The sequence below is a fragment of the Camelus bactrianus genome, chromosome 10, assembly GCF_048773025.1.
Source record: "Camelus bactrianus isolate YW-2024 breed Bactrian camel chromosome 10, ASM4877302v1, whole genome shotgun sequence".
In the NCBI taxonomy this organism is placed as follows: Eukaryota; Metazoa; Chordata; class Mammalia; order Artiodactyla; family Camelidae; genus Camelus; species Camelus bactrianus.
Window position 1 is genome coordinate 13,548,619 of NC_133548.1, and position 20,752 is coordinate 13,569,370.

Here is a 20,752-nt window from a genome sequence, read left to right on the forward strand (position 1 = left end):
TTACAGTTACTGGGAAAAGGGGGTGGGAAGGGATAAATTTGGAAGTTTGAGATTTGCAAATGTTAGCCACTATATATAAAAATAGATTTAAAAAAGAAGAAAGAACTAACCTCTGTGAAAAATTAAGAATGTACACAGGTTTCTTTAAGGTTATAGTGCTTACTACTCATTTCCAAGTGAACATTGGTCTGGCGAGGTGCATCTATTCAAGACACCTCATACCTCAGGTTAAAAGGGGTGAATATTACCAAGTTTTATGAGACACACAAAACATGCCAGGACATCGCAATGTTTAATAAACATTTCAGCTATAATTTAATATTTTAAATTACATTTCAATATTTCTAAGGTTGAATATTAAATTTTAAACTCTAACACTAGGAACTTAATATAAATGTGCAACAACTCTGAAAAAAGCAAGTGAGATTTAGACAGAATATATAATTTCTAATTAAATATAACCCTGGAAGGTCTGTAATAAAATCCAGGTTTTTCTGATGTCAAAGTTCATAAATTTCAACCATATACACCAGGTTTCCCCTTCTTTCTTCTTGCCTTGTTCATACTGCTGTCCTTCTTGTTCACTTTCTAAATTTTAAACTTATAAGAGTAGAATTGTCTAAATTGTCTTGTCAAGGGCTAGCTCATTTCATCTTTTTTGAAATCTATAAAGCATACTGACATTTCCCCTTCTGGAGCTTATTTTGCACATGCACTGTTTCAGGAGTGCTCATTCTGACTCCCTCTTTATGGAGCGGGCATTGCCTTGAATCCCTTGCACTAACAGACAAGCTATTAAATGAGACATACGTACAGTCTAGGTAATAATCAGACAAATGAAGAAATGTAATTCCTCACTTCTCTATATGAGCAGTCTTTTGAGCAATGGCATTTCACAGGAACACTGGAAAGAAGGAGACAACATCACAAAGAGGATCTGAAGACAGTGATTCAACACTCAACTGGGAGTCCAGGTATGGTCCAGCTCTTGGTTTTGGCTAAAGTATGTCTAGGAATAAAAATGGTAAAGATGGAAGATGGCATATGAGATTCTTGAGCCTGACTGTCAGAGGAAGAGCAGCCAGGCTCTGAGAACAGTGCTGTCTCAATTCTGGACTTAGAGGCTGGTGCTGGTTTGCCTGGGCCCATGTTCTATGAAGTTTTCTTTGGATGAATTCAACTTCATGAATGTAATTAAATGAACTTAAATGACTAGTGTGTACACAGTACCACATTCAAAATTTGATGGAAAGAGAATCAATTAGCTATCCCTAATCATCCACATAGGAGTTAAAATTAACATGAAATTAAAAAAAAATTAACTAAGGAGCTAATTGAATGACTGCTGATTTGCAACCTATACACATACGTAGCAGTTACCCAGGATACCATGTGAAGGGGGTTTTAGGGCATGAAGTGAGGCTGAAAGAGGAGTGGTAATGGATTTGTTTAACAGATGGCACAGGCATAGGAAGCAGGAAGTCAGGAGCTTATAATAATAAAAAAAAAAATCATGATGGATTATTAGTGTTCTCCAAGCATTCTCATGCCTGTTACTTCCTTCAATCCCCAAGAAAGTGTTGTGAGGCAGGGCATACAATTCTTGGAGGAGCTGAGAGGATACTGGTCAGTAGCCTGAGTGATGAACTTAATCCCATAGACACCAAGAGTCTTTGGGCAGGTTACACAAGTTCTGCAAACCATATCCACTGCATTAGAAAACACTAAATACAATGCTAGTTCGTATCTCATATGGATTCTGTGGGAATTAAAAAAGAAAACCATGAAGATCTTAGCACAGAAACCTCAAATAATAACTCCTTGACACATACTGACTTTAACTGCTGCTGCATTATTTTATTTTCACAGGATTTGAAGACTCTGCAGTCAGTAAGTGGCCTGACTGCAGTGGAGAGCTAAGTCTGTCCAACCTCGAACCCATGGCCTTTCCCACTGTACAAAACAGACTGAGGTGTGTTCTGGCAGTAAGAGATGGGCTTGACTGCACTGGGAGGGAATCATAGAAAAGTATGAGGTTGACTACTCTGGGGGAGGGTCTTGAATTCAGACTGGGAAGTTGAGAAATGGACCAGCAGTCAATATAGTTCTGTGATGAGGTCACAGATTTTAGTACAGAAGAGGTATTATTATCTATTTTGTTCTAGGCTATTTTGCTTTTAAATATTTTAAGTCATGAGATGGTGCAAAGGGAATCTTACTTGGAAGCGTAAACATTTAAAGCAGATAAGAGCCAAGCTGCTGTGTTTCAAAGGGACAGAGTCCCTAAAACAGCTCCTTCAAACTCCTCATTCTTCAATACTCCACCACAATGGCCTGACTCTCCAGATGAGGAAACTGGGTTCCAGAGTGGTGAACAATGTAACAACACATTCTAGGAGTTAGAAGGACAACCTGGAATAAAACCCCACAATCCTCATTTCCCAGAACGTGTCCCTTCTACTACATTGGGGCTATTAAAGAATGTTTTAATTTCTTGGACTGGAAATGGGAGGGGTTCTGTTAAGCCATATTGTAGATGTGTGAAGACCATCATGGGAGCCGTGTGCTTTGTTTAGTAAGAGGAATGATTTTAAGAATGGGCCTTTGTGTATTTAGAAGGGTCTTAGAGAATGTGTAGCTTACATCCCTGTTTAAAGCAATGGTCTCTACTGTGTTTTCACCAAGTGACAGACAGCCTCTGCTTAAGTACCTCAAGCAAAGAGAAGTTTGCCAATGAAGTGGTTCTTTTACTACATCATTTGACTCTATTAACAATTGTATTTAGCCAGTTGAGGCCACTGCTCACTTCTTCAGTGGTATAGTGTAACAGTGAAGGACTTGTATTTCAAAATGGGATTACCTCAATTCATAATCCCTGCTCAACATTATCATAGAAGAAACAACATAGCTTGTTATTGGTATTGATTTTGATTCAGGAAAACCTGGATTTGCACTATTTACTAACTGTGGTGACTTACTGTCATTTTTTTTTTTTTTTTACATCTTTATGTCCTAGTATCTTATCTCTAAAATGAAGAAAATAAAATAGTCCATTGCCTGAAACATAGTAGTGATTCATTGAATAGTCACAGTATGTGATAATAATCCATCTGGAGAAGAAGAAATGTAAATGGAAAAAGTATAGATTCTTAACAAGTGGAAAGTCTTTGGGATATGACCCTTCTGTCTTGTAGGCTCTTCAACTAGCACATTCTAGGTGCTCAATAAGTATATGGAGTAAATGAGTGAGAATTTGAACGAGATGTTCTAAGTTCTTGGACTTGGGTGTGGCTAGTGGTAGGTTAAGGTCAGCTTCCCAGCTTGAGCTTCCTCAGAGGCAGTGGGTGAGTGAAGGGCTTGTGTGTAGGTAGTTTGTTGGGAAACAGAATGAAGGCAGTGAATGGGGTGAGTGAAACAGGGAAGGACAGAAAGTGAATCCAAGATTGTGTTAAGCTGGTTACCATTTATCCACTGGCTCCTGTCTACTAATGATCTAGGGTTTCCTGAAAGTATGTTAATTCTTCATAGAGCCAGGTGTATGTAAGTGATGAAGAAGGGTCTTCTAAGTGTCTCAAGCAGCAACTGTCTGGAAGGAAAGCAAGAGGTACACTGGAAAGAGATGTTGGGGGGATTAGCAGGATGCAGCTGTTCTCAGAATATAATTGTTAGCAGCTGGTTGCTGTATCCATGGCTGGAGAAAAGGTAGGTCAAGTATATGTAAGATAGACTGCAAAACAATGTCCAACACACTCAATAATTAAAAATATTTTTTTTGTAGATTTTCTAGCTCAGAGAGATAAGCTTATATCAGAGCACAGTGAATGGAGAATCTCAATAATGTGACTGAATTCATTCTTTTGGGCATTACAAAGAATCCAGAGCTGAGGAAAATACTCTCTGCTGTGTTTCTAATCATGTATGTGTCCACCGTCTTGGGAAACCTCCTCATTGTGGTAACCATGGTCACAGATCAGAGTCTGAGATCACCTATGTATTTTTTTCTTACCTCCTTTTCCCTCATGGATACAACCTTCTCTTCTGTCATTGCCCCCAAGCTGATTGCGGACTCCCTCTCTGAGAGCACTACCATCTCCTTCAAAGGCTGCATGGCCCAGCTCTTTGCAGATCATTTGTTTGGTGGAGTGGGGATCATCCTTCTCACTGTCATGGCCTATGACCGCTACGTGGCCATCTTTAAGCCCCTGCACTACATGACCATCATGAGGCCTCGGGTGTGCTGCCTGTTGCTGGGAGGGGCCTGGCTGGGGGGACTTTTCCACGCAGTTATACAGCTTCTATTTATATATCAGATACCCTTCTGTGGCCCCAATGTCATTGATCACTTTATGTGTGATTTGTTTCCATTGTTGAAACTGGCCTGCATGGACACCCACATCCTGGGCCTCTTGGTCATCCTCAACAGTGGGGTGATGTGTCTGGCCATCTTCCTTATCCTCATCACCTCCTACATGTCATCCTCTGCTCCCTGAAGTCCTGCAGCTCTGAAGGATGGCATAAAGCTCTCTCCACCTGTGGCTCCCACCTCATGGTGGTCATCTTGTTCTTTGTGCCATGCATTTTCTTGTTTGTGAGGCCTGTAGTCACGTACCCCATAGACAAGGCAATGGCCATGTCCTCTACTATCATCACACCCATGTTAAATCCCTTGATTTATACATTGAGGAACACGGAGATGAAAAACGCCATGAGGAAACTGGATGAAACAAGCAACCTTGTGTGGTCATTAGCTTATATGCTAAGAACAAATCTTTCATAAAGGACAATGAGGTCTTACACTCCCAATTCATTCTAATCCACTGGGGACACAGCAACCAATTATGCAAATCTGGTTTAAAATGCAAATCTGGTTAATATTCAAATCATGTTACTGCCTACCTCTCAAGTATATTTTATATTTTATCCTTTTTCTTGAGGCTCTGATAGCTCTCATTCTCTCCTCTCTGTCTCTCTTTCTCCCTCCTTATTTAACCTGTATTTTGAATAATTCAAACATTTCCCAGTTTAGGGCTTTTGTTTTTCTTACTCTGTTCACTGCTAGAATTCTCTTTCCCAGAGATTTTACTTCACAGATTCCATCTCATTGTTTTTCCACTTTCAGATGAACTCCCATCTTCTTCAACAAGTATTTCCTGATGACTTTCTCTAGTCATTCCCTCTCAGTTTTTCTCTAACTCTTCATCTGCTTATACCTCTAACATCAATAATTACAAGCTATACTTTAAAAATTATTTCTTGATTTTTACTTTCTCTGTTTTCCCATAAGATCATAATCCTTGTAAAGGTGGGAGTTTGTTTATTCAATCATGTTGTGGGTAGAACACTGGCAGTCACCTAACAGGTGCTTAATAAATACTACTGAGTTAACATAAGTCTAAAAGAAACTTTTAAGAAATATTTGCAAATTCACAAGTTGGGTAAAAATTAGGGGACAATAAATAAATATAAACTCTTTACGAGTTAGAATTTTCCCAGATTTCATGCTGCCAAATGTCCTTTGGGGAAGCTTTTGGAAGAAACAGCAATTTCAAGTTATTAGGCTACTATTCAATGTGGAAGACAACACTACCCAAATTTTCTACTTCCTCTTTTCTTCCTTTAGAGAAGTAGAATAAAAATCACTCATGTCAACATACTTCCAAATCTGGTGTCTAAATCTTGAAACATATAGATGAGTTATCTTGATGAGAAAAGAGCAACCCTAGAGACTTTTTTTTTAACAATGTGAAAAACAATTCTTGCTATTGTAGAGTTGAATTTCTAAATCCAAAAGTTGCTTATTTTCTTCCAGATCATGCTTTGTCTGTCATTAGACAGACACTGATGCTCTTTAAAACTGCCTCCCTTGACTGGGTATATGGGAAGATTAGGGTTTTAGTCTAATTTAGTATGCTCTTATGGTTTTCTTATTTTTAAAAATATATGATGTAAATGATAATAATTACAGTATCAGTTATAGTATTTCAAACAGTATAGCATGATATTTGAAAGAATATTTTTATCTGGAAATATAAGATGTGTATGTGTAATAAGTATTTCACATTAATTATCATCAACTCTTTTCAAGAACCAAGATATTCATTCATTTTTTTGAAGAATATCTGCTGAGTTTGTATGAAGCATCAAATAATCTTATAGGATTGGGGTATACTAGTGATGAATAAGGCAATAGATTTTCATTTTGTCCTCAAGTTGACTTTCTAGTGCAGGAGACAACATATAAAATGAAAATAAGGTCAAAGAATATATAAAAATGAAAATAAGGCCATAGAATGACTGATTCTCTGAAAAGTGTAATGGAGTGGTGCATGGGTGACTGGATAACTCTAGTTAAGTGGACAAAGGGGACTTTTCTGAGAGATTATTTCTAAACTGAGACCTGAAAGGCGAGATAGAACCATCCTCAAGCACATCGGTTGGAAAAGCATTCAAGGCAATAGAGAAAAAGTTGTGCAGAAACCCTCGGGTAGGAACCAGCCTGTCATGCAGAAGTTCAGGGAGGTCAGTGACGGGACAAGAGGGAGTGTGGTGCAAGGTGAGATGTGAAAGGTGCGCTGGGCGCTGATCAAGGAATCAATTATTTTTTAACCCTCAGGTTCGAAAAGTACTTGGGCATCAGAGTAACTCTTAGAATAAAAATGAAGAATCTAATCTTTCATGAGCTTATAGATGACACAAATTGCTATCAGATATATTTGCACAGAGCTTTTAAAAAAAAAACTTTTGCTATGTCAGTAGCAAAGCATAATGTTTACTGCCTGCTGCAGTTATTTTAAATTGAATTCCTGGATATGATGCAGGAAAACAGATGTGCGGCATAAGAAGGGCTGTGTCCCAGGCTTCAGTTGAGCCCCTGGGATGTGCCCCACCAGATGTGGGTCCTTGGCTTCATGCAGGAAGGAATTCAAGTGAGCCACAGTTGAGTAAAAGTAGATTTATTCAGAGAGATACATTGAAAAGTAAGAGAAAGGTCACAAGGTGTGGGGATTGGGCACTCAGATTAAAAGCAGGTACATACTCCATAGACAGAATGTGGGCCTTCTCTGAAGGGGAGAGAGAGGGAGAGGCCACTGCCATGAGACACTGTGTTGCCAGTTTTTATGGGCTTGGTGGCTTCATATGCTAATAAGTGGAAGGACCAGTCTAAGTAGCTTGCAGAAGGGGCTGGGATTCCCAGGAAGTTGGCCATTTCCCACTTTGACCTTTTGTGGCTAGCCTTGGGACTGCCATGGTGCCTGTGGGCATGTTATTCACCATGTTAATATATTACAATGGGTGTATAATGAAGCTCAAGTTTTCCTAGAAGTTAAATCTCCCATCATCTTGAGCCTCAAGGCCCACTAGGGGTTGAATCTTCCACCATTTTGATGTTAACTGCTGTAGCAATCCTTGAATGGCTGTGCCCACCCCCTTCCTGACTCAGCCTGACTTTACAACTCTTCACTCAGCTCCTGTCAAAGAAAACGAAAAAGCCCATGACAGTGTAATAACTTTGATCTCTGTAAGAACCTGTGATAATCTTTTTTTTTTCCATTTTAATTATGAAATTTAAGAACTGGGAGGATCACAATGAGATCCCTAACCTTAAGTATTTGTAATATTTTGGTAATTTTCCAGCATCAAAATTAGACATAGTATTCACCTCTTCCATTACATAGATGAGAGCTTTTCTGGCCATTTATGCAGAATTTATCTGTCAGATTCCACAAATTTTTTCTCTGATCTGTTGCATAGGTCTCCCTAATTAGAACCTGTGAAGTAGCTTTACTCATTAAACATATTACTTAGCAGCTCAAAGCCTGCCTTTATTTTTCTCTAACACTGCGATGTTTAAAATAAGTCTTGATCTTACCTCTTTTTTGTAGGAACTTGCTGTTGCTAATATTAGATTGTAATTCATATGATCTCTATATGAGAATTGAACTTACTCAATTCAATTACTGAATTAGTCAATACTATTCATGATACAAAGACATCACAACGTGTAATGTATAAAGGAATACATCTTTTAATTTGAGGGAGAGACTGGTCTAAAAATCAGTTGCAAACTTCAAACTTATTGGAAAACATTGGATGAACTTGCTTCCTATTTCACTCAGAACTAGCTAACAGAAGAGAACTTATATTTACCAATTTGGCAGCACCCATTCAGTTATATGCTACCTCCCTCCTGAGCATAATCTGTACTCCAATCCAAAGGCAACCAACCTCGTATACTCTGGACCTCATCTCCTTATATTTACATGAACATGTGGGAGCCCATGACTGGGTTAACAAATTGTAACAGACCCCAGCTGCTTGTCACTTTTAAGAAGGACAAATGTGCTTAGTAACTGCTTTGCTAGCAGGTGCCTGTGCATCCACAATCCTGTCTCCTTGCCATAAAAAGCAGGGACAATCCCTTGCTTGCATAGTTGAGGTTTTAGATAGCACCCTGCTCATTGCAAAGCAATGACCCAGGCCCTCAGCTATAAACACTGGGCGTGCCTGCTGTTTAGATAGTCTGTTATGCCCTAGAAAAGGAACTGGCTGGCCTGGTGGCCTGCTTTGCAATTAACATATCTAAAGAATGTATCTTGTTCCCCTCTCCCCATGACTTCCCTAAAGATAAACTAAGCCTTTGTACTCATACAATCTCAATCCCATCTTGTCTCCCTTAATTCCTGCATTCCATCACACAACTGTTAGTTATTTTTCCTTTGATTGTACACGATATATGTGGGAGCATTTGAGAGGCTTGTGGAGTTGGTCCCTGACTCTCTCTTGCTCTCGTGACTTTCCAGAGAGTCTCGAGTAATTCCTTCCGTCTCAGTGGTGCTTCTGCTGGTCAGAACCCACATGAAGATATTGGTCAAAAATCTCTCCTATATCTCTTATTTCATCTACATTTGCCTTTTCTCTGAATCATTTTACATCAGCAAAAAGCAATGTTATCTCATTCATTCTTAAAATATAATCTTGCCTGGTTCCATTCCCTTTATCTTCTATGACTTCATTTCATTCTCTCTTCTTTGTAACAAAAATCAGGAGGTTCTATCATGCTTGTCTCCCATTTCTCTCCTTCCACTCTCTTTAACCCTATTCAGTCACACTTTAATTACTTACACTGAAAATGCTCTTTTCAATGTCACCAGTGACCTCTGCATCACTAAATATAGTTGTCATTGTTCACTTCTCATGTTACAGAATCCATCAGCAGCATTTCACCCAATCTTCCTTGGCACACTCTCTTCAGATGACTTGATTCCCAAATTATTACCTCCAACTCAGACTTTTTTCTTGGGTTTGAGACCTGGAAATCTATCTTCCTCCATGGTAGTTCCTCCCAAATGACTAATAGATTTCTTAACTAAGTCTGTATCCTGGTTTTTACCTCATCCCCAAACCTACTCCACTCACAACATTCTCTGTCTTAGCTGATGGTACATTTGGTCTCTCCTTTTCATCCCACATCAGGTCTATCAGGAAATCCTTTTGGCTCAATTTTCAATATATATCCCAAATTCAATCATTTCTAATCACTTTTAGACCTGTAACCTAGTGCCAAATTACTATCATCTTTCCCTGAATCCTTGCAATTGCCTCAAACCTACTCTCTTTGCTCTATTTTAGCATCCTCTGCCAAATAATACTCTATCCTCAACAGAACACTCACAATTATCTTTTAAACCCATAAGTCAGATCACATCACCCCTCTGTTCAGTACTCAGCAAACAGTCTCCATGTCACTCAGGGTAAAAGCGAAAACCCTCATAATTAGTAAAAATTGTTTCTCTTTTATTCCACTCTTTTGAGTGACCCCTTACTGACTGCTCTGGCACCGTTCTGTACCTTTTACTGGTCAGGTAGTTTGTTGCTGTAGTGCCTTTACGTAGGCTGTTCTCCCTACACAGCACACTTTCTCCCAATCATCTGTATGACTAACTCACTTCATATTGGTAAACAGAAATAACTAATATGTTAGTTAGTTCTGACCTTGGACCTGGACAAGCAGAGACACTGTTCTTATCTCTACATCTTGAAGTCTCTTCTGAGAGATTTTCTAAGTTCTCTTTCAGTGTCAGGGGCTGGGAAGCGCCTTCTAGTGGGACACTCCAGCCAGGATTAGACTGCCTGGGTCTCATCCCTGCTTTCCCCTCCAGGTGCTCTTTGCTGCTCTGTCCCTCACCTGGGGTCTACCAGATACCCTCTGCCTCTGTGAGGTTATCTCTGGCCCTGAGGCCAGGACCTTGGTTCCAGGAGGGCCGTCTAGGAAGTAAATGGCTCCTATGAGCTGGTTCATTATTTCTTTCATAATATTGTACTAAGTTGATTACTAGACTGTTGTTTACATGCTGGTTTTGGGTGACACAGGACACTTTCAAGGATCTGGGTTATAAACGGTCCTCTGCTGACTGGCTTGGGCCAGGTGTCTGGGCCCTTCTTAGCTGTCACTTGTCTGAGACATCTTACATCCTGTGCATCTCTCCTGTGGATACCCAGGAAGGTCACCCCAGCCCTGCCACAGTCTCTATGCTGTGTGTCAGTCAGGTCTTCAGATGTGGCTGTGCTTAACTCTTGCAAGGCTTTGAAAGCATTTGTTCTTAATGAGGATTGTTCCTCTCTTGCCTCCACGGATGTGGTGGAATTGTGCTGTCTTGTGTTGGTTCTTGTTGCTTATCTCCTATGGAGTCACCTTGTTCTCTCTGAGAACCCATAGTCCTGAAGGGCAGTGGAAAGCCCTCTCTACCTGTGGATCTCACATGGCTGTTCTGGTTTTGTTCTTTGTCCCAAGCATATTTGTGTATGCACGACCGCCATCTGCTTTCTCCTTTGACAAAATGGTAGCCATATTTTACACCATCCTAACTCCCTTGCTCCATCCTTCGATTTACACTTTCAGGAATAAGGAAGTGGAAAATGCCTTGAGAAAAGTACGGAACTGAATAATAGTAGTTTCTAATGAAAAATAAAGTGGTACACTTTGAGAAAAATTTTAAGTAAGAGTTTAAAAAGTCCAATTTTCTTAGACAGACACTTTATGTGGATGGGCCTCGTTTGATAAATCATAACATAATGCAATGACATTAACATGGGGCCCAGGAAGTAATGTTTTCACCCTGACATCTGGCAACTCAGTATCCTCAAATGTAAATTAAAAAGAGTTGAATTTTATACTTATTTAAAATCTAAAAAAAAAAAAAAGACATTACCTGTTAGATCTCTTGCCACTCATTTGATGCTTTGATAAACTTTTGTGGAGGGAAGACAAAAATTTCTTAGACAGTAGAAAGAGAAACTTACTCAAACTGTTCCACATGAAAAGAAGCTTATATTTGGGAGGCTGATCTCAGTGAATCATAAAAAAACAAAAACAAAAACAAAAACAAAAACAATCAAGACTCAAAAATAGAAGAGATGAGAACATTCACACAACTTCCACTGTAGGGGTTCTTGTATCACATGTTTAGAAATAGCAAATTGTGTCTTGGTTTTCAAGGAACTCTTCCCTGACTACTTTTTATTTTTGGACGACTCATCACTTTCTGGTATACTACATAATTTATTTATTATTTTTAAACTATTATTGTTAGTACTTTTGTCTCCCTTCACTTAAAGGCAGTGAACTATGAGGTGGGGAATTTTCTTTTTTGTTCATTGGTATATCATTAGTGTCTAGACCAGCCTGATGTAGGAGCTGAGTAAATATGTGTTGAATAAATGAATAAATGAGACATCTTCCTATATTCAAATTTAAACCTATCTGTTACATTAACACACTAACATGTTAAGTTTGGCAAAGAAATGTAATTAACTATTGCTGATATTAGACCTTAGATCTTAATGATAACTATAATTCATGCTTTGATAGAATGCAAAGCACACTATTTAAAATAAATTCTATGTTCCAGTTAATTTTCTCATATCTAAGTCTAAATATAATATATAAAAATTCAAATAGACAATAAACCCATTGTTCTCTGTCTACATTTTTTGTCACTCTTTATATTTCATTCCTTTTTTCACAAAATTAAATCTGATGTATATTTTTAAAGCATTTCTGATCCCAATAAAATCATATATAGCTTCAAATTTAAATTTTATTAGTGGGATTAATCTGGCCAGAGTTTCCTAATTATTCACTGGAACTCTAACCTTTGTGAGATATAACTCTCATGTATCCTAACTGGCAATGAAAGTAAAACTATGGCCACCATGAGCCTAAAATTGGAGAAATATTTTTTTTAACCATAACCCAAGCAAGATACTGAAGAGGTCAGGAATAATTGTGCAAACTGGTGTCCAATACAAGAAATATTTTTGCTCAAGAGAGAATCTCCAGAAGCATTATTTCAAAATTATATAGGGATATTATTTTTCAGTAATTGAGATGCACATATGTACATTATGCACATGTACATATCCTAACATATTCATGTGCTTAATGAAGTATATTTAGAATCTGTAACTGTCATATGAAGAAGGAGCTTCAAGACATTAAAGTGACCTGATCAAGATCATAAAGCAAAGTCACTAGTGCTCACAACTTGGCAGAGAGAATAATCACTTGAGGGCTTTCCCCCACCAAAAAAAAAAAATCTTAGTCCCCCTAGAAAGACCTTGAATCAGTGCCCATGGTTAAAGCATAAACATCAGCATTAAAAAATAAAAAAGCTTCCCAAGTGAGTATAATGTATGGGCAACTTTGAGAAACACTGAATTCTAGGTGTTAATGGAATTAGAAATCTGAAAGTTGTGATTCTGAGTCCAAATACACTGCTATTGCCAACTCACCATTTCCTCAGTTTTCTTTGCAGATGAACCATTTCTCAGCTGTGTCTGTCCTACATTCACCATAACAGCAGCATTATGAATAGCAGTGTGAATGAGTTTGTTCTGTATGGGTTAACACAGGATGTTCTAAAGCAGAAAGTAGTACTTGTGATTTTCTTGCTTCCATACCTCGCAATTCTGTTGGCAAACGTCCTTATTGTGATGAACATAAGATATAGTCAGACACGTTGGAGCCCATGTACTTCTTCCTTTTCTGTTTATCCTTTGCTGATGCCTGTTTGTCAACAACCACTGCTCCTAGGTTGATTGTAGATTTTCTGTATCTGAGAAGAAAGTCATCTCCTACAATGAATGCATGACACAGATCTTTGCAGGTCACTTCTTTGGCTGCATGGAGATCTTGGTGCTTGTCCTCATGTCCTTTGATCACTATGTAGCCATTTGTAAGCCCCTGAGATACACAACCATCATGATCCAGTGCGTCTGTGGTGCATTGATGAATCTGACCTGGGTGGGGTCTTGTATCCATTCTTCAACATGGATCCTCTTGGCTCTGAAATTACCCTTCTGAGGTCCCAATGTTACCAATGACTATTTCTGTGATATGCAGCCTTTTTTAGAACTTGCCTGCATGGATACTTATGTCATCAATCTACTCATTGTGTTTAACATGCAAGGTGAGTTTCATAATGCTGCATATCTCCTGTGTTTTCTTCTTACATTCTCTGAGTAATCAGAGTGCAGAAGGAAGAGGGAAAGCCCTCTCCACCTGCACCTCCTACATTATTGTTATCATCCTATTCTTTGTACCATATATATTCACATACATTCACCCTCTAACTGTATTTCCAGTGGACAAGATGGTGGCTGTGATTCACACAATTGGGACACCCTTGCTCAATCCTCTGATTTATACTCTGAGGAATGCAGAAGTCAAAACTGCCAGGAGAAAGTTATGGTGCAACAAACTCTGACTTGAGGTGGCAAAGAGCAGAAGACACCAATTGCTAATTCTGTCACAGTTTAAATAAAACTGGATTGATAGAAAAGGCAAAATGTTCTCATCTCAGTGTGGACAATATTATCCTCTTCCAGTGGGACCTTGCGGGGAATAGGCAGACTGAGCACAGAGCAACGATCTGTATTATTTTAAGCCAATGTCTCATAGCGTGACAGAGCATTAAGTACAGTCATATTTGTGGAAGCCCAAGCCTGTTCCTCATGTCTGCTGTCTGCGTTGATACTTCTCCTCTTTTGAGGCTTGTGAGCCAGATCTTATTGTTTCTATAGTTTACCTTCTTTATTTATATATTATTTTGGTTTGGATTTTTCTTTTTCGTGTTTCTTATCCAAATTTAACAATTTATCGCTGAGTTCTGCCATCCATTTTGTTGGCAAATCAGTTACTGTTGCCCAATGTTGCACATAATTTAAAAAGAAAAAACTTTTACACTTAAAATACATATATATATATACATATAAATACATTTGGAGAGAGAAGAGGTTTTTGACAGGAGACATTCACCCATGACTTGAAATTTGATGTTGTTATGGGTTGAATTGTTTCCCTCAAGAAAAAAAAATGTGTTGGTGTCCTAATCTGCAGCACCTCCAAATGTGACCTTTAGTTAGAGATAGGGTCTTGTGGTGTAAGAACCTGACAGCTTTCTGGAGTCTAATGTAAGCACCTGACATTAAGCTTTTGATTGTCCAGCCATTCACTTCAAAGATATTCATCTTGAGTAACTACATTGGCATAATTAGATACAGAGCCAGGCCTCTCTGTCCATGAAGTCCCCTTTTACAAAGCCCTGGGTGACCTATAATTGACCATTTGAGTGACCTTGCATTCCCCTTCCTATGATTTAGTCCTTCTCTTATGTTTTAAATCCACTAATAGAGAGTGAGCCCAAAAAGATGTAGGCATTCCACCCTTGACCTCAGTGAAGGCAGAACCCCAGGTTCTCTTCTCTCTCTCTGAACCTGTGGCATCCCTGTGTGACCTCAGGCATGCTGTGTACCTTTCATGACCACTGAGGAATAAACCTTGTTTTTCCAAAGTTCCCTGCTGGGTGTCACTGATCATAATAAAAAGCACAAGAGTCCATCCAGTGACAACATTGGTTCTGGTTGGGAAACTCTCTATGGGGGGTCCCACAAGCAGTAGGCTCAGATGAGTGTGGCCAGAGATTCCTAGTTAACAGCATTTCTCTGAGACGGACACAAAACAGCTATTTAAAGAGGTAATGAAGTTAATTTTTTTCCTATCAGGGTGAAAAGATGACATCCTTTTAAGAACTGATACAAAAATTTTAGGAGGTCCTTTGCTAGACTTAAAGCAACGCATAAAAAAAGAAAAAGAAAAAACAGCACGCGGATGTCTCACAGAATCTCAAGTCAACTGGTCTGGCCATACAGACATAGTAAAATGAGAAGGGCTAAACAATCAAATGGTATTTTTCTGTTTTGAAGTTAGTAGGAAAAGACCTGACTTGAGATAAATTTCCCTGGGAAATGGCTAGTTGCTATCTTCCTATGTAAACATAGGTTTGCTTTCCTTTTTGTAAAATTATCCTAACAAGGTAATTGGCGGGGGGGGGGGTGTCTGTGTGTGCTACTTGGAACTTCTTTTAAACAATTTACACTGCAAATAAAAACAGTCTTCTGAATAATCAGAAGACTCCACGGAGAAAATGGACAGAGAGCTGAATAAAATCAAACATCTCCTCAAGAAATAATGCAGCCTTTTGCCCTCTGCTGTGATACTAGATGACAGAAGAATCCCAGATATCTATGAATGAGTTAAAAAGTCTCCCTTCAGGTAGTGAACAAGCCTCCACAAGGTAAGACTAAAAGTAAATAGTAGAAACCAGTCTTCACAATTGTGTAACTTCATTATGTAAGAAAGCAAATCATTTCAAAATAAATCAAACTTAGACCCCATTTCTAGTTTGACCTAAAAATGGGTGACCTTGGGGATATTCATGAGATGTTCTGAGCCTCATTGTCTTCTAATATAAAATGAAGATTATTGTTCTTGTTAACATAAATGTTAGATGTGATATATTAAATTGTGAGTGCATGATTGAAACCATTGTAGGAGATGTGAGCAATTGAGTGATATAATCAGAATAAGGTTTAAAGAGAATCATTTGAGCTATTTCAGGAGAACAAATTGTTGGGGGCCAGAATAAAAGTGGAGACTTGACTGGAGGCTTTGGCAGTGGGCCAGTAAGGAGATGGAAGACAGGGAATGATCAAATTTGTGATAAATTTTGAAAATAGAGATGACAGTATCTGTCAAAGGAATGAATAAGTAATATGACCAACAACAGGGTAAATAACACTGTGAGATTTATTGACTGAGCAATTATAATGGAGGTGGTACAACTTAATGAAATGGGGAACACCTTTTTTTATTGTGGAAACTTAAAATACTGTTTTGTAAATACTAAACTGATATCCAACAGCAGATGTCCGAAATTGATATGTTCCTTAGACAAATGTTAAAATTAAGGTAGAGACAGGGGCCAGAGACACAAAATTGAAGTAAAGACCCTCAGAAAGAAGTCTCAGTTCTGAGACAGTTCAAGGCAGTGACCTTCTATTCACAGTTTGATCTACTCACACTAAGTACATAAATTAGCTTAAATGGGACTCAGTATTACATGTTTTTGACTTTCTAAATGGTGTGCCTTTTCTTGGAATTCCCTTCCCATCTTGTCTTGTTCTTTCCCTTTTCTTTAAAACTGAGCTAATCATTGCTTTTTCCAGGAAGTCTTCTCTGATTCCAGGTTGACTGATACGTTCCTACTCCACGGGCCTTAGCTTGTGTGAATATCCTTACAATGGCACTTATTACATGAGTCTGGGATTTTCTGATCCCTAGTCTTTGTATATCCCTGAAGTCAGGGAACTAGGTCTTATTCAGTTTGGTACTCACAATGTCTATGGCACATTGGACTCAAAAATATACTCCATACAATTTATTTTAATTGAATGGGTAAATTAAAAGTTAAATTTATAATGCATTTGAGAGTTTTCCCTATTGTTTTCTAGGTAAACTGCTTCTAATATGTGAAGTCAGCTCCTGTACAGACTAGAAGAAATCAAGGAACAATGTAACTGAGTTTGTCCCCTTGGGGCTCACTCAGAGCCTCCAGGGTCAGAAAATATTATTTGTTGTGTTCTTGCTCATCTACATGGTGACAATGGTGGGCAACCTACTCATTGCTGTAACTGTGGTGGTCAGTCCAACCCTGAACTCCCCTATGTACTTCTTTCTTGGCTATTTATCATTTACGGATGCTGTTTATTCTACTACAGTCACCCCAAATATGATTATAGACTTACTCTATGAGAAGAAAACCATTTCATTCCAAGGCTGCATGACCCAGCTTTTTATAGAGCACTTATTTGGTGGTGCTGAGATTTTACTCCTGGTGGTCATGGCTTATGACCGCTACATGGCCATCTGCAAACCCTTGCATTATTTGACAATTATGAATAAGCGAGTATGTGTTCTGCTGCTGCTGTTGGCTTGGGTTGGTGGGTTTTTACATGCTGTAGTTCAACTTCTCTTTGTTTACAACCTTCCCTTCTGTGGCCCCAATGTCATTGATCACTTCCTCTGTGACATGTACCCTTTGTTAAAACTTGCCTGCACTGACACCTACATTATTGGCCTCACTGTGGTTGCCAATGATGGGGCAATGTGTGTGGTCATCTTTATGCTCTTACTCACCTCCTATGGGTTCATTCTGCACTCCTTGAAGAGTCTTAGTCAGGAAGGGAGGCACAAAGCCTTGTCCACCTGTGGCTCCCACATTACTGTGGTTGTCCTCTTCTTTGTCCCCTGTATCTTTATGTATGTGAGACCTCCTTCTACTTTACCCATTGATAAATCCTTGACTGTTCTTTGTAGCATAATCACTCCTATGTTGAACCCTTTAATCTATACTCTGAGAAACGGAGAGATGAAAAATGCCATGAGAAAGCTCTGGACCAGAAAAAGAAAATGAGAAATCAGAAAGGTATATCATCTATTTTCAATGAAGAATTGCTCTTTCCAGGTAACCCATGTGTGATTATTTAACTGTAGTAAATTTCTCCTCAGGTTTGATAACTTGGGCATGATGAGAACCATTTATTATATGAATACTTCCAATGATCAAAATATACTTTTAAGATTTTCATAATTTGCTAGTTCAAAGTATATATTTTGTTTTTGAAGTGTATAATGATTATTGAGATTATAGATTTATGTTCTATATGATGAATTAAGCTATTTTAAGACTGTAAATTATTTTAGTTAGTGGAAGATATTCTCATGTTTCTCTTTAATAATATAATTTTTCAGAATTATGGGACTCGATACAGATTTCAGAAAAATAAAATAAAAAATAAGACATAAAACTAGGATACTCCTCCCATAGGTAGCCCATATTAATATTTGAAGTCTATATCTTATTTTTTGTATCTGCAAGATACTTTACACATATTATTTTATTCCTATTGCTTGTGTTAATGTTGAAGAATAATGATGCTTCAGAGTTGTAATATTAATCATAAGGAAGTTAAGTATATAAAAATTATCCAAATGAACAAAATGTATATGCAGAAAATAATTAAATCATACTTATTTTCCCAACTGGGCAATCACATTATCTCCTCAAATGAAGCAGCTTTGTCTGGAGTTATATTTTCATAAAGATGATCCATTAATCTTCGCAGATACTTTAGAATGTGTGTTCACATCTCTGCTCCTTTTCAATATTCCCATTGCTTTTTTGTTTAAAGTGTTTCATAGCCTTCTGTAGATACCCAAGCTCTGCCTTTCATGTGTGAATTTAGCATAATCTATAATCCATAAACTAAAAACTTGACACTAATATTTAGGGTATCATTGTTAAGAAAGTTGCTGACAATAAATGCCATTCTTATCTCTCTTATTAATGAAATATAGTTTACCAGGTAATAAAGAGTCCAGAATATATTGTTTTATTTAACAGATATCATTCATAACATTCTCTCTCTCTCTGAATCAGACTTGAAAAAAAATATCTGCCAGAAGCATGTGGTCAAAGAACTTACTATTCTGCCTCCCTTACTTAGTCTGGATTCACCAGGGGCTAAGGCTTTGGGGCAATCATTGCTTTTCACTGGTGAACCATACTGTATGAGAGATTTTATATCCTGCTGTTTATATTACATGAGGATTTCTTACACCAAAGTCTTATCAAACAGAACAATATTGACCTAAAATATCAAATATTTGAGTTGATCTGAATTTATATAATTCCTCTGCTTTTGGTTGTTGCTATAAACTGAAAGTTTACATCTCCCTTCAAATTCTTAAGTTAAATCTTTTACAATATGGTGGTATTTGGAGGTGGGCCCTTTGAGATATGATTAATTAGGGAAGGTGGATCCCACATGAGTGGGATTAATGCCCTTATAAAAGACATCCCAGAGTCACTTGACATTTCTGCATATGAGGACACAGCAGATGGCGTCTGTGCACAGGAAGCAGACCCTCCCCATAAGTGGAATCTGCCTGCACCTTAATCTCGGACTTCTGAGGCTCCAGAACTGTGAAAAATAAATGTTTGTTGTTTAAGCCATCCTGTCCATGGTATTCTGTAATAGGAGCCCAAATGGACCAAGACAGAAATTTAGTTAATTTTCAAATTTGCATAGTTATTTCAAGTGATGAGATAAGAATCTTTGTTAATTGTCTTTGTTCATTGGTCTATAAACTCCTTGAAATCAGGGAGAGTTACTTAATTGTATCTGTGTTCTCTGTTCCTTGCACAATGTATGAGACATAGAATTCACCCCTCAACTTTGTCATTTATGTGTGTCCTTGAGTTCTTGAACTATTGGGGTGAGAATTTTTATCGATAAATTTTTATTAACTCTTTATACATGTATTTGCTACAAATATATTGTTATTTTTATGTTATAATTATGAGTGTTTCTATATAAGGATGTCATATTTTAATATTCTTTTACTTTTTGATTTTGTCTATCACATTAATCTTGGAAAATTCCATTTCCTTCCAGTGATTTTATAAATTTTAACCTTTTTAAAAAACTTTTTTAAACATAACTTTTTACCCCTTTTTAGATTTTTTTTTTGATGTTAAAAAATATCTAAGCCTCTTTTCCCTAAACAGGTAAAATAATCTGTAAATATAATAATTAATTTTAGTAAGAATATGAAATTTTTAATTTAATATGTCAGGTTTTACACCATCTAAAGGATTAAATTTCTGATCTGTTTCTCCTCCTCCTGCCCCTCCTTCCTTTTCTTCTCTGCTTTCTTCTTTGTTATATTCCTCTACCACTAACATATTTCAGTGGTTAAGGAATTTTAATGTGTATTTTATACCTAGTAGGGGTTTGTTCCCCTACTCACTTTTTTAACAGCTTCTTGCAATTCCTAAATATTTGTTTTTCCTGATAAACTTTAACATAACTTTGCCAAGTTTGAAAACTTCCCATAAAATATATATTTAGAATGTCATTGCTCTAAATATTTATTTTGAAGAAAATGCCATGTTTAATACCTTGTTTTCCCATCCAGAAAAAGACATAACTCTCGCTGTTTGGTTTTCTTTTAAACGTTCTTGTTTACATTTGATTCACATTTTCAGTGAACTTGTCCTAAAGGGCTTACTGTTTTGCTGGCATGAATTACAGTATAATTCCCAAAGCCACGTGGCATATGTCTTTATCCAAATATTCATAGGCCTGTATCCAACAATACACAAGTATGTGTCTTATCACATATTTAGATCTGTATCCATCCTATGTGAATCTGTATGAGTACCTGTATGTACATTTCAATGACATGTAAGTCTGCATCCAATTGCACATATATGTCAACATGTGAACACATATGTGTCCGCATCTGACAACATATGGATCAGTATTTGACTACTGATGTGAATGTATT

The 20,752-nt window shown here is 37.7% G+C and overlaps 1 protein-coding gene and 2 pseudogenes across 1 annotated transcript; all 3 read left to right on the forward strand.

Annotated features, from left to right (window-relative positions):
* The first annotated feature begins 3,821 nt into the window (after window positions 1-3,821).
* Window positions 3,822-4,748, forward strand: LOC105076760 (olfactory receptor 4C6-like; annotated as a pseudogene).
* Window positions 4,749-12,867: 8,119 nt separating this feature from the next.
* LOC141578965 (olfactory receptor 4C11-like) lies at window positions 12,868-13,766 on the forward strand (annotated as a pseudogene).
* Window positions 13,767-16,113: 2,347 nt separating this feature from the next.
* On the forward strand, window positions 16,114-19,622 carry LOC105076761 (olfactory receptor 4A47-like). Its single transcript, XM_074372996.1, has 3 exons — window positions 16,114-16,128; window positions 16,896-17,800; window positions 19,490-19,622. The coding sequence occupies exons 1-3, from the start codon at window positions 16,114-16,116 to the stop codon at window positions 19,620-19,622; spliced, it is 1,053 nt and encodes a 350-aa protein (XP_074229097.1).
* The last annotated feature ends 1,130 nt before the right edge of the window (window positions 19,623-20,752 follow it).